Raw genomic sequence first — 14,075 nt, forward strand, 5'->3', positions numbered from 1 at the left:
GGCTTAAACACCTAACAAGCCTTCACAAACAACTATCAAAACAGTTCAATCACATTTTGCAAGGCGGTGATGTTGAACAATGGCTAACAACTGGGAAAACTCATCTCATAATGAAAGACCCAGCAAAAGGTGCAGTTCCAAGTAATTATAGACCGATAACCTGCCTGCCAACCATGTTCAAATTATTAACTGGAATAATAGCAGATGAAGTCATGCAACACTTATTAACTAACATACAGCTTCCAGTTGAACAGAAAGGAAATTGCCCGAACACCAGAGGCACAAAAGACCAGCTGCTGATAGACAAAATGATTTTAGAAAACTGCAAGAGAAGAAAAAGTGTGTTTTTTCTAAGTGTTGCATGGATTGACTACAAGAAAGCCTTTGATTCATTGCCTCACACATGGATACTAAAATGTTTAGAAACAACTGGTGTCAGCAAAAACAGTCAGATATTTATTAAAAAAGCAATGAGCATGTGGAGTACACAATTAACAATCAATGGCGAGACACCTGGACAGGTTAGCATTAGAAGAGGCATTTTCCAAGGGGACTCACTATCCCCTCTGTTGTTTGTAATCGCCAGGACCCCACTTTCACAAATACTAAACAAAACAGGCCTTGGATACCAAACATCTAAAACATCAAGTCAAATCAACCATCTGCTGTACATGGACGATCTGAAGTTGTATGGAAAGTCCCTGTCAGAAATCGAATCACTGCTAAACACTGTCCGTATATTCAGTAGCGATATAGCAATGGAGTTTGGACTAGACAAGTGTGCTGCATTAATAATGAACAGAGGGAAAATAAGAAAAACAGAAGGAATAGAACTGCCCAATGGAAGCAAGATCAAGAACCTGGAAGAGAAAGAACATTACAAATACTTGGGCATTCTCCAGGCTGATAACATCTCACACACTGAAGTTAAAAGAAAAATTGGAAGTGAATACATCAGGAGAGTTAGAAAAATTCTCAAGTCCAAACTCAATGGCAGGAACACCATACAAGCCATCAACACCTGGGCTATACCTGTTATCAGATACACTGCAGGAATAACAGACTGGACCCAGGCAGAGCTAGAGACGCTAGATCATAAGACCAAGAAAATCATGACCATCAATCATGCTCTGCACCCCTGCAGTGATGTCAATAGGCTATACCTCCATCGCAGCTCAGGTGGAAGAGGAATGCTGCAAGTCCATCAAACAGTAGAGGAGGAGAAAAGAGGCCTTGAAGAATATATCAAGGACAGTGAAGAAGATGCACTTAAAATGGTCAATAATGCGAAACTATTCAACACCAATGAAAGAAAGCAGGCCTACAAGAAAGAACAAGTCAAGAATCGAGCAGAAAAATGGAAAAACAAGCACCTGCATGGTCAATATTTGCACAATATAAGTGGAAAATCAGACATCACCAAGACTGGCAATGGCTTAAGAATGGTTGCTTGAAGAAAGAAACAGAAGGTTTAATACTGGCTGCGCAAGAACAGGCACTAAAAACAAATGCAATAAGAGCAAAAGTCGACAAATCCACAACAAACAGCAAGTGCCCGCCTTTGTAAAGAAGCAGATGAAACCGTGGACCACCTAATCAGATGTTGTAAAAAGATCGCACAGACTGACTACAAACAAAGGCATGACAAGGTAGCAGGGATGATACACTGGAACATCTGCAAAAAATACAAGCTACCTGTAGCCAAGAATTGGTGGGACCATAAAATTGAAAAAGTTGAAGAAAATGAAGATGTAAAAATATTCTGGGACTTCCGACTACAAACAGACAAACATCTGCCACACAATACACCAGATATAACTGTAGTCGAGAAGAAAGAAAAACAAGTTAAAATAATCGACATAGCAATACCAGGGGATAGCAGAATAGAAGAAAAAGAAATAGAAAAAAATCACCAAATACAAAGATCTACAAATTGAAATGGAAAGGCTGTGGCAGAAAAAGACCCAAATAATCCCAGTGGTAATTGTCGCCCTGGGTGCAGTTCCAAAAGACCTCGAAGAGCACCTCAACACCATAGGGGCCACAGAAATCACCATCAGCCAATTACAAAAAGCAGCTTTACTGAGAACAGCCTATATTCTGCGACAATATCTGTAACTGACAATAAAATTCTGGCATCCCAGGTCCTGGGGAAGGACTCGATGTCTGGATAAAACAAACCAGTCAATAACACCTGTCTGACTGTGTAAACAAGAAATAATAATAATAAATCCCAGCGAACTCCTAAAAGTGATTCTTTCCCCCAAGTGACATTAGTTTGAAATGTTTCAAAGCAATTTCTATTTGCTTCATGAAATACAGTTATGACTGCTTGCAAAACAGTTCCAATTTTTTTTACCAGCAAGAAAATCAATATATTTGTAGCCTCAGATTTGATAAGACATCATTTAGCAAGTGATAAAAACTCCACATCAACCCCCTATCACAATATGACTATCAATTCTTTTGATCAGTTCAAGCCTGATGAAAAGAAGTGTACAAAAAGGAAACATTTCTCAGGTAGATCAGTTATGCAAACCTTTGCTGTGGGATAGTTGTTAAAAACTCTGAAGATAGCCAATTCTGCTGCAACCGTCTTTCCAGATCCAGTAGGAGCTCCAAGAAGAACATTACAATCTGTGTGATACAATGTATGGAATATCTGGGTCTGAATCGGGTTGAAATGAGTGAATTTGTACAGGGCTTCGTAAGCAGGATGTCCCAAAGCTTTGATAGGTAAAGGCTGGAGATCCAGTAGTTCTAAAAAATGGAGGAATAAATGCTTATATGTACAACAGGTTGCTTCTAAGGTCAACACAGAATACTGACAAAAATAATAATTACTATTAAATACCTACTATAGTAATTTAAATTACTATTAAATAATTTATTAAATAAATTGAAATAATATTCAAAAAGGGATTTAATTTCTCCAATGAATTTTTATCCAAGTATATATTAACCTGAACTGAAATGAAAACAAAAACCCTGATTGTATAGGTCTAGTTTTTAAAAGCAGCACTGTTGGGCATACTAAGTTGTTCCACTGTTTAAAGTTTGCACAGATAAATCTTCCTTAATAGACCATTGTCTTTTCAAATCTACTGTAGTTAAATCTAAATGTACCATATCAAAGCCTTGTTTATGATGACAAAGATAAATAAAACAACACAGATCATCATGGCCTCAGGCAAGGATAGACAAGAAGCTTGAAAAACAAGGGCCCGAATTTGCAACAGTAATCTTGCAGAAGGAAAGCTGAAAATAAAGTTGTGATGAGATCAGAAATAGGCATACTGAACACTAAGCAGCACACAGACTTAACCCGATTTTCTAGTCCCACCAAATTTTAATGTTAGACTTGCAAAAGTTTAGCTGAGATTTAAGATTTGCAGGAAAAAAGTATCAGTGAAGTCACAGAAATCAGATTTCACACTTTAGAGGTTTTGTATAAGATCACATTTTTGCAGTCCCCATCAGGGACACATATATGCATTAATTCCCCCAACCATGTGCTTCTTTCCTTTGTCCCTCACCTCTACCAATCTCTTAAAAATTGAGTGATACAATTTTCAACCTCACATTAGACCAGTCAAAAATAATCCAGTTTACATTATATAAGCTGATAGCTAATTAAGTATTTTTATAACAGAATTCATAGTTTATAAGGACAATATACTAAATTGGTATATTACAACCAAAACAAAAAGCATGTTCAACATTGAGTATAATTGCTGCTATTATGTAATAGGGAGAAGGCTTCCCATCCTAACTCTACCCACAGCTATCTACTAGTAGGAATGTGTGAGAGCCAGCTCCATGGACACAGCTTCCAAAGTTTTTAATGGTTCTAGCTCTATATTTCTTTTTTGTCAACAAATTGTATGCAGAGTGTCCATGAAATGATAATCCTGAAGGCTTCAGAACTGTGCTTAAAACTGCACAGAGGGAACAACAGAGATCGCACAGCCCAGCACCACTGCACTGCATAAGTAGAAATTCCTTTCTGCTGGTACCAAGCACCTTTGAATCCTAGCCAAAATAACAAGAAATTATTGGGTCAGAAATAATACACAGTTAGTATCTTCATTATCACTTTTGATAATGTTGAATTATCCAGAATGCAAATCGATTAAATATGCAAGTTTTTGAATACTGGCCGAGAACCATTCTCACTTTAAACAAAAAGCACATTGTTAGGAATTTATTGCCTATGAAACAAGAGTGGAGGGACTAGGGAGTTAAAAATGCTGTACTACAGATCTCAATAGCAACACATTAAAAAAAATTATAGGTAGATCACTGTTAACAAGGTACATCCCTGGATCTTAAGGAGCAAGCATCTTCTCCCAGAATACAGAGGCTGAACACAGGGTGGTACTTGGCAGCATCAAATGGTAATTCTCACCAAATGCTTTCACAGTTCAGGTCTGGATCAATCCCAAGACACTTATTAGCATAGCCAGCAAAACACCCAGCTTCCATACACTACCTTTCACCAACCAGGATGAGAGTGCATCCAACTCATTCCACACCAGACCCAAGCACAGGCTCATGGGCAACTAGGTGGGCTAGTGATGAAAATGATACCAACAGAACAAAGCTGAGTCTCCAATACTTAGATAGTCAGAAATCTGATTCACATATTCAGGCTTGAATTATCTCCATTTGAAGACTTTTCCACATCGAAAACTCAGTTGCATATGTAGACCAGTGTTTATGCTGTTGCAGTGATAAAAAGGGGTGCTGTGCTGTCATAGTGAAAACCTTACTTTTTCTTTTTCACAATGAAAGCAAAAGCTCTTATTCTCACAACTCTAATTAGATCTTGAGATCCAAAGGGGTGGGGGAATAGCTTCAAAAGGATGGACTTGGACTATGAATGAACAAGCAGTGGCCAATCTAGGACTACAATATAATCTGATAGAGAGAGCTTGTTAATTTTATTGCAGTTAAAAGACACATCAAAGGAAATTATATGGCTTGAACCAGAAAAACAATGGTCTATAGCTGTGTAATGTATTTTTGAGATACGATTAAAAATTAAGAAAATAGTTCTTCAGTGTATGACTGCCAAACAATGAGAAAGAGTGGAATGCAGAAAGGATATATGAATAACTAGAATGGACTAAACCTCTATCAAATTAGTGGGGATGTGCGCTGATTCTGTTACACAGATGCTTTCTTTGAAGTCCTGTTTGGCTCAAAATCTTAGTGCCCTTTCTAAGATGCTTCATAGTAAGGTATGCCTGTAGAGCCATAAAATTTGCTGAGGCTGCAAGGCTTAATATTCTTAACATACTTTTCATAGATATTTCAGAACTCTTTCATCATCTTCACTAATGCTGTGATTTCTTGGGATCTGTCAAAGGAAGAAAGGGCCTTTTCTTGATCTTTGTCTAGCAGGACCTCTGTACACTTCATTGTTTCAGAGGAACCAGATGGGCATGGCAGTCAATTACCATAAATCCTGGCAATCCTATATCTGGTGATGTGTAAATATCCTTTTGATTTCTTTTGAATAGTACTCATTGATCAGTCAATTAGATAAATAAGGTACACATGTTTAACCAGACAGTTTAGGTGCAGCACAACAATGCTTAAACATATCATATGCACATTTATACATGTAAAGAAGGGATGCACAGTTCCAGACATGTATATTATGAATATGCTGAATTTTAAATAAGATGAAGCACAATTACAATAGAAGTCTACAAGATACAAGGCACAATGATGTATAAGTCACTGGTGCATCAAGGGAATAAAAAAAGGTCATGTGCCAACTGATTTCATCTTCATGACTTAGTAATATGGAGACTGAAGAGAGTTTTATGACAATAGTGCACTGTATACTTGTATAACCCAAGTATACACACTCATTCACTCACACTCAAATGTTACCGTTATGAGACAGGCTACTCCAGTCACTGGCTTACATCCAGACTAAATTTGTCATGAGTAGTCTCATTAAAATTAATGGGAGTAGATAGTCTTATAACTGTAACATTAAATTTATGTTTGTGTGTCTGTGCGCGCGCACACACACACACGCACACACACGCACACACACACACAAATACAGACTTAAGAGTTACAGTTAGGGAGACAGACTACTTAACTGTTTCCCTGGCTGACTGAGCTCACATCCACACGCAGTCACTCTTAAGCAGCCTTATTGAAGCCGATGGGACAAGTTTACTTGTCCCATTAATTTCAATGGAATAATCAGTGCTAATTTTCTGAAGCCTGTCAGTCAGGGGAGGGGTCTATTAATCAGGGGAGGGAGATGCTGAGCTTCAGCATGTAGCCAGCCTCCTCTTCGGCAGTAGACACATTGCTAAGGATGCATCAACTTCATGCTGGCAATCCTCAGATGGGGAGCAAATAGCGTGGATGCAGGATAAGGGGAGGCATGGCGGAATCTGAGTAGTCCCTGGAAGCCTATAAAGGATTCTTAAAGGTACTAGTACCCTTGCTGGAATCCCTTGTCTTAAGGGATCATAGATAAAACAAGTGAATAATATAGCTGATAAGAAAAACCGCCTCAACCTAACAAATTTCCACCCCTGCTTACAGGAAAATTTTTACTCAGCTTAATGTTCAGTACAGAATCACTTGGGAAGAACACAATAAGGCATGAGACAACTTGCTAGGATCACAAGAGAAGTTCTTTAAACACTGGTTAATCATTCTCACATTGTTGCAGTCTATTTAATATCGAGATGAGCAACATGCAGGAGGGAATCAACACCAATATATTGCATAAAATACATTGCACATGTAATTCCACAGGGCGGCAGCTATTTTTAGATTGTTACCTGTATGAGGTGGATGTCTCTCTGGTAGAATCAGATGCTGAAAATTGATAACACATACAGCCTCAGCTCCTAACCATCTATCAGACACAGCCCGGATGTAATACTGAGATGGTAGAGGTTCAAATATTGGTATTGTGAATACCAGGAGTTGAGTTTCTTTTGCAATGATCTAACAAATAAAATACGCAGAATTATTATTTATCATTTCATAGCTAATATTTAGATTGCGCTATTCTCTCATGCAAATGCAACAAATAAATCTATGTGAGCAAAGAAGTATGTTACATCCTGTATATTTATACAACAGAAAACAAGATATAATATTAAATTCATTTTTTCCAGTTTTTTGTGTTTCAAAAATGGATCCTGTCCTAAGTAGTTTAAACACTACGATTTGGCTTCTGCTTATTAAGTGATTTCTTTAGATGAAACTGTAGCTAGTAATAATCTGTTTAGAGAAATATAATAGAAGGAAGTATTACACATTTGATTTTTCATCTGCAAGTAATTGTTCCTTCATACACAGAAGAAAGGCAAATCCTTTATTAGATTTTATTTTTGAAGTGATGCCAGTGAATGATCACACAGAAAGCCAATTTTAGCATATGAATCTGAAAATGAAATTCAGACAGATACTGTATATCTAATATTGTGCTATAGTATTTAGATTAAATTGATGTTTATGGGGAAAAAACCCAGTTTACACAGGATATACTCTTTACACTGTTATGCAGGATATGCTTACCTGCTTTTTTTGAATAATAAAATATTCTGAATGGTAAATGTGATCATTAGTTGGGTCTTCCACCCAGATCCACCAAGGCTCTCCACCTGTGCCATGCACCTAGGATGAAGATAATGAACACTCATTAAAAAAGAAATTTAGATTATTAAAAGATTCAATTTGTATATTAAGTGAGTTGACTGATACAATAGCCTTGTTCATTTGTTGCAACAAGCCATAGTTTATTATAACGAGAAGGCAGAAGCTCTAGGATTGTGGGCTTCCTCTCCCAGGCTTGTTAAGGAAATGTGGCATGTACAAACTCAAGTTTTGAATTTCTGATGTAATGGGAAATTGCAGTTTTTAACCAACTGCAAATGGAACCTGCCAAACTCCTCTCCTTACACGTGTGGAATGAGGGAATAGTTGAATCTGAGTCTTATACTGCTTGTTCTCAGCAATAAGCCACTGTTTCAAATAAGACATTTTATTTCACCTCACTTGCCTATCATCTTCCCATTGCTGCAACACTGGATCAGTTCAGATATTGCAGACATAATATCACTATGTACATAATTAACAAGGGATACTTAAATTTATTTATTGTAAAACCAAAGACTCAGTCTATTACTGACATACCCATATGCAAGCAAGTATAGGATCAATAAATTTCTCTTTGGCTAGTTCTTAGAAAATCTGTTATGAATTCTAACTACAGATGAAACGTTGCATTTTGTTAAAATGTATTGTTCAAAATACATTGCTTAAATGTACAATTGCAGCTGGCAACACACGGATCCAATTCAGATGATAATTTAAACCATGGTTTAGATCCTGGTTTGTTTTAATAAACTAGAGTTAGAATAAAAACAGGTTGCTTACCTGTAATTGATTATCTGGTAGTCATCTGTCAACATCCATAAGAATGGGTTCTGCACCTGCACAGGAACCTTTGGCTGGAATGCTATAGCTCCCTGTGGTGTCCATGTTCCACCTCAAAACGCTCAGTGTGGCTGTTATTTAAAGGCAGCTGGGGCACCATTTTCTTCGGTTCCTGGACGACCACCCGAGTAGACAATTATCCATAGCTGACAGTGGTTCTCCTTTGAAAAATTTCTCCTTTGAAAAATTTGAAAAGTTCTTTGAAATTTTTTAATTAGGCACACTGTACAACTACTGCAGCGGGGAGGATTGGGAGGGTTTATGGATGTCAACAGATCATTATGAGAGCATCAGTTACAGGTAAGCAACCTGTTTATCTGGATTGTGATCTGTTGCCATCCATAACAATGGGTGTTTAGCTAGCTCCCTTAGGCGGAGGGTGCAGTAGTTATTGCAACACCCTTTTCAGCACACTTCTCCCAAAATTTGCTTCTGCTGCCGAGCATAGGTTGATAGCATAGTGTTTAATAAAAGGCAATTCTGTTGATCAGGTTGCATCTTTGCAGACATCTTTGACAGTTATGCCAGATAAATGTGCAGCAGAGGCAGCCTAAGCACGTTAAAAGTGTGCTCTGATTGATTTAGTTGGCTCTACCTTCTGTAGTTTATATGCCACTAAAATCAGCTTCACAAGCCAATATGACAGTGTTGTCTAGAAACACAATGTCCCTTCAAATTCCTTTTGAAGGAAACAAAGTGATGTTTGTCATTTGGAAGGATTCCATGCGATCCAGGTAATACAACAGGGACTTGTGTACATCAAGCGAGTGCACTGCCTTCTCTAGAGGAGTCACAGGATCTCTGTAGAAAGTTGCCAGCACAATAGCTTGGTTTAGGTGAAAATTATACAAGATTTTTTGTAAGAATGAGTGGTCCATGAGCATCAGCACCTTATCAGGGCAGAACCTTGTAAATGGTGCATCTATTTCCAGAGATGTTTGCTCGCTTACCGTGCAGGCAGAGGTAATGGCTATAAGGAATGCAGTTTTTAATGCTACCAACTTTAGTGAGGCTGTAACCAAGGGTTCAAAAGAGTCTATAGTCAGCACCAAGGATATGCTACTTTCTAAAGAGTCTATAGAAAGCACCAAGGATATGCTACTGGTAACCTAATGGGCAGGTACAACTTTGTAAGTCCTTTCAGAAACCATTTGCAGTCAGAATGTGTAAAAACAGACTTCCCATCTCAGCTGTGATACGTAGCAAAAACAGCAGCCAGATGAACTTTAATGGACACATTAGCCAAACCAGCTGTCTTAAGAGAAATTAAATACAAGAGTACTTCCCTGATAGAGGCTTGCATATGTCTGAATCTTTCCAATTTCACTTAGGAGGCGAACCTTTTCCGTTTTCTCACGTAGTTCAGGCTTGTGGAAAGTTTTCGCTGGTTCAATAAGATCTTATCTAGTAACCTATTCTCCACACAGTCTTAGCGTGCTTATATCTGGATGTAATACCTGGCCACTGTCTCAAGACAGGAGATTTGGAAGTTGAGGCAATCTCCAAACTCCTGTGCTTGTGTTGAGATAGTCTGAGTACCAACAGAATCAGGACTGGTGGTGCCACCAAAGCGTTATCACAATGTATGACACATGGTTGGTAAGTAATTTGGCAACCACTCAACTTGTTCGAGGTTGAGGAGGAAAGATGTACAGGAGGTCTGAAGTCCAGTCCACCTGGAATGCTCCTTGAATTCTTTACTGCGCGGGCTCTGGTTGTTTTTGTTCTTGTGAGCATAGCTACACTTTTGATACAGCTGGAATGGTTTCTTATTATCTCTGTGATCCTGTTGTTTATAGGAGGATCATTGCTTAGAGAAGGTCTTATATCATGAAGGGTACAATGATGTTGATGGTGCAGTAAATGACTTAGCAGTGACTCTGGACTTTGTCAGCTTCTCCATGGTGGCATCTGTTTCTTCGCTGAAAAGGCCTTTGCCCTCAAAGGGTAAACCCACTATCTTATCTTTCATATCAGACTGCATAGAGGCAGAATGGAGCCAGGCAGAATAGATACTGTAGTGGTCACTGACGCAGGACTCAGTGAGTTCTAGACTCAATTTCTACCAGATGTTTGGCAGTACTTAATTGTTGTTTAGTTACCGCAGTAGGCTTCACTATGTTCTCTGTGAAATGTTTCTTAAAGTCCTCTGGAGACAACTTGTCAAAATCCTGTTGTAGATTTTTCCATAATGAATGGTTATATTTAGCCACACATGCAGAGTAGTTTGGAATTTTGGCAGAATGGCATGCAATGGAGTATACTTCCTGACTCATAACATCCCATTTTCTGCCCTCTTTTTGTGCAGGTGTAGTGTGTTGTCTACCTGACTTTGAAGATGTGGCACAATCTATCCCCAAAGAATTTGGGACAGAATACTTTCAAAAGGTAAGCACTGTCCTCCTCTTGTACCTGATAAAGGCCTTCTAGCCACTTGATGTTGGTGTGGATGTGTGTATGACTTCCCATGTCAATTGTGCTACATGGGAAATAACAGGCAGTATTGGCAGTGCTACTGCATGAGCAGACTGAGATTGTGTCATAGAATTATAAACTGGGTCATCAATAGTAGCTGACTGTGTCTTAAGGTCCAGCCCCAGTGCCTCTGCCATTTCCTTGACTTGCAAGTGATAGGCTTTTAACTCCTCCATTGGGGAAATATGAGTACCTGGAGGAACATCTGGAGAAGAGTCATTAAGATTATCTGTGCTCTCGCAATCAGATTTGAAATCAGAAGAGCCATTATGTTCATCTGAAGAAGATGGAGGAGATGAAAGAGCATTAGGACTCTCTATTTCCACAGATCTAGTTATAGGGACTTCAGTTATGGGAACTGAAGTCTGAGTGGTGGTGGACAACAACATGGGTTTCACAACTTGCTTGTAAGGAATTTGAGGTGTGGCTCCAGGAGGTATAGAGGTCTGTGTTGCTGACACTGCAGTGGATGGCAACACCTTCACTGGAAGAGTAAGCACGTCACCTGCTACCAAAGTCTTTTACAGGTACTACCTGCATTGGAGTTGATGAGAGTGAAAAGGTAGACTGTGTTCGTGGTCTTGATTATTGAGCCTTCTATATTTTATAATCTTTGTAGTCATAGGGCAACTCAGGAGATGTCATGACGATGCCACTCCTACTGGAAGCCCATGCAGTAATTGTAGTCTGAGAGCCTGATATTTTTTCATCTGATTCAAGAATGACAAACAGATTTTACAAGCTGAGGTGTGTGTCTGGAGATGTGACGATCATGGGATGGCAATTTCGACCTGCACTCTGAATATCTTTTAAAAGTTTTCTTTTCATTTTTACAGTCCATTTTGAGTAAGAATGGTCAAATAAACAGTCTGAGTCAGTCCAAAGAAACAAACTTATTATTTTATGTTTCAGGAGGAAAACTCTAGTCAAGAACTGATCTGAATGAGAAGCAATAGCAACGAAGGTCCTCTTGCTACCACGGTCAGAAAGGAACTGAAGAAAATGGTGCCCCAGTCACCTTTAATAACAGCCGAGCCAAGCGCATGAGGCAGAATGCAGGCGCCATGAGGGGCTAGAGCATTCCACCTGGAGGTTCCTGGACAGGCACAGAACCCATTCTTATGGATGGCAATGGATCACGATTCAGAGACAACAATTGCTGAGTTCATACATAACAGGGAACTGTGGTTTCCTCCTTGAGCACATGTGAGGGATAAAAGAGGAATATGTGAGCTCATCATGGCTTGTTCATGAGAATCTAACCTATGGTTTAAATGGTCATCCAAGCTGGTCTGTTGAGTAGAATCAATGCCAATATATTAAGGCTTAAATTCATCTGTAGTATACTTCTCTTTTTAGTAAAGTTAACAGATATATTTAGAATTCATATATTTTATTTAGACTTGTGGCAGACTTGAATACTGCATTAATTACACAAAGACAGAAGTGGTCTAGAAAATAAATAAATAGGCAACAAGAGTTAAAATATATTAAAATGTTATTTAAAATGATTTTATCCAGCTTAAGTTAATATTTTGGACTAGTTTCTGTAAGGGTCAGTGCATCTGTAACATAATGGTAGCTCTTAACTAGGATTAAAAGACTGGGAGTGAACTGTGGGACCACATGCTTTTGCCATCTCCACAAGTTTTCTGACCCTGGCTTTACATTATACTGCACTGTCATTAATCCTGGTTAACAAAGAAGCCCTACATTGGCCCTAGTCAGCATGGCTGTTAGGTATGTTCAGACCAGAATTCAGGGCAAGAGTCCCTGATCCAAAGACTTAAATGATTCAGACAAGATCTTTAATAAGATCTTTAAATGATTCAGCACATTTTCCCATCTTTGCATGCTAGGAATTTTTACCTGGTCATTCCACTTGAAATCTGAAGTGATGTTCAACCTAACTCTGAGCACAGTACGTGTAATTGGTTGAATGGTTGCTTCCATTGTAATAGAGGGAATTTGTTGGACGCACTGTTTGACCTTTAATCCAATATTCACATGATGGAGCATGTGACCTGCAAGGTAAACATAACTTGAAAGAAATCTACATTTATTGGAGACCTGCGGGAAGTGGGGGTAAGAAGAAGAACTGGGAACACATCAGACTTTTAAATTGGCCTTTGGAGAGGAATATTATTGCTTGCTTGTTTCATGGTAAATGAGCTAACTCTCTTGACCTAGCATGTTTGAATATAAAGTAATATTTAACTTGAATTAGTGCTTTACAGCTCAGAAAACCACCATTAATACTTCTCACAGTTGGTAATGAATTGTCACTATTAAGAATTCATACAACTGTACTTACTATTGCTTCAAACCCAAATCTCTTTTTCTCCCTATGACTTTTTTACCTGGCACTTAAAAACCCCAGCCTACTTTCACAAAACATGAAGCCTGATCTTATTTAATGGAGGACAGATTCTGCACTTTGACAATCCTAAGGTAAATAGCAACCCATAGTGGACAGAACAGAATCTTCTTGGAGGAGTGGTTCAACAATTCATATATGGAAACAGAGAAGGAAACCAGTTTATGTCAGAACGTTGACTTTTTATACCAGGCAGCACATGACCTAGTCTTTGTGGGCTGCAACTCTGCAGGAAGTTGCCAGACTAAAACATGACTGAGCCACACCACTGATTCATTTAGTCTAGTAATGTCTATTCTTTCAGCAGCTCTCAAGATCTCAGGCAGATGTCCCGCTAAGAGAGGTCCCTTAAACTGGAGATGAAAGGATTGAACCTGGGACCTGCTGCATGAAGCCCATGTACTATACTAGTGAGATGTTTTGGAACATTCTGGACTTGGGATGAATAGCAACTTTCAGATTAAAACACACTGAAAATATGGCTAGGAATTTTGTACATTTGCACAAGAGGGAAAAGCAAATAAAGAAGGGTGTGTGCATGCCACGGAGGAGGGAATTAATGTAATTTAGACTGTGAGCCTTTGTGACAGAGAAGTATTTTTAATTGCATAAAATCAACCCTAATGCCACACCAGTCTTTGGGACAGGGCAGAATCTACATAAAATTAAGAACAAAGACATAGAAATAGAGATCAAATATTGAGATTGATCCATTTAGCCTTTTTCTGCATCTCAC

At 38.6% G+C, this 14,075-nt stretch overlaps 1 protein-coding gene across 2 annotated transcripts in view; it reads right to left on the reverse strand.

Moving 5' to 3' along the window:
* ASCC3 (activating signal cointegrator 1 complex subunit 3) overlaps positions 1–14,075 on the reverse strand; it is a 362,371-nt gene that overhangs the window by 130,534 nt on the left and 217,762 nt on the right. For both annotated transcript variants that reach the window (XM_053266329.1, XM_053258340.1), the window contains exons 22-25: positions 12,832–12,986; positions 7,567–7,665; positions 6,822–6,990; positions 2,540–2,760 (exon numbers count right to left, since the gene is read on the reverse strand). In XM_053266329.1, the coding sequence (XP_053122304.1) occupies positions 2,540–2,760; positions 6,822–6,990; positions 7,567–7,665; positions 12,832–12,986 (644 nt within the window). The remainder of the gene's footprint in view (positions 1–2,539; positions 2,761–6,821; positions 6,991–7,566; positions 7,666–12,831; positions 12,987–14,075) is intronic.

This window comes from Hemicordylus capensis, chromosome 1, assembly GCF_027244095.1.
Source record: "Hemicordylus capensis ecotype Gifberg chromosome 1, rHemCap1.1.pri, whole genome shotgun sequence".
Taxonomy (NCBI): Eukaryota; Metazoa; Chordata; class Lepidosauria; order Squamata; family Cordylidae; genus Hemicordylus; species Hemicordylus capensis.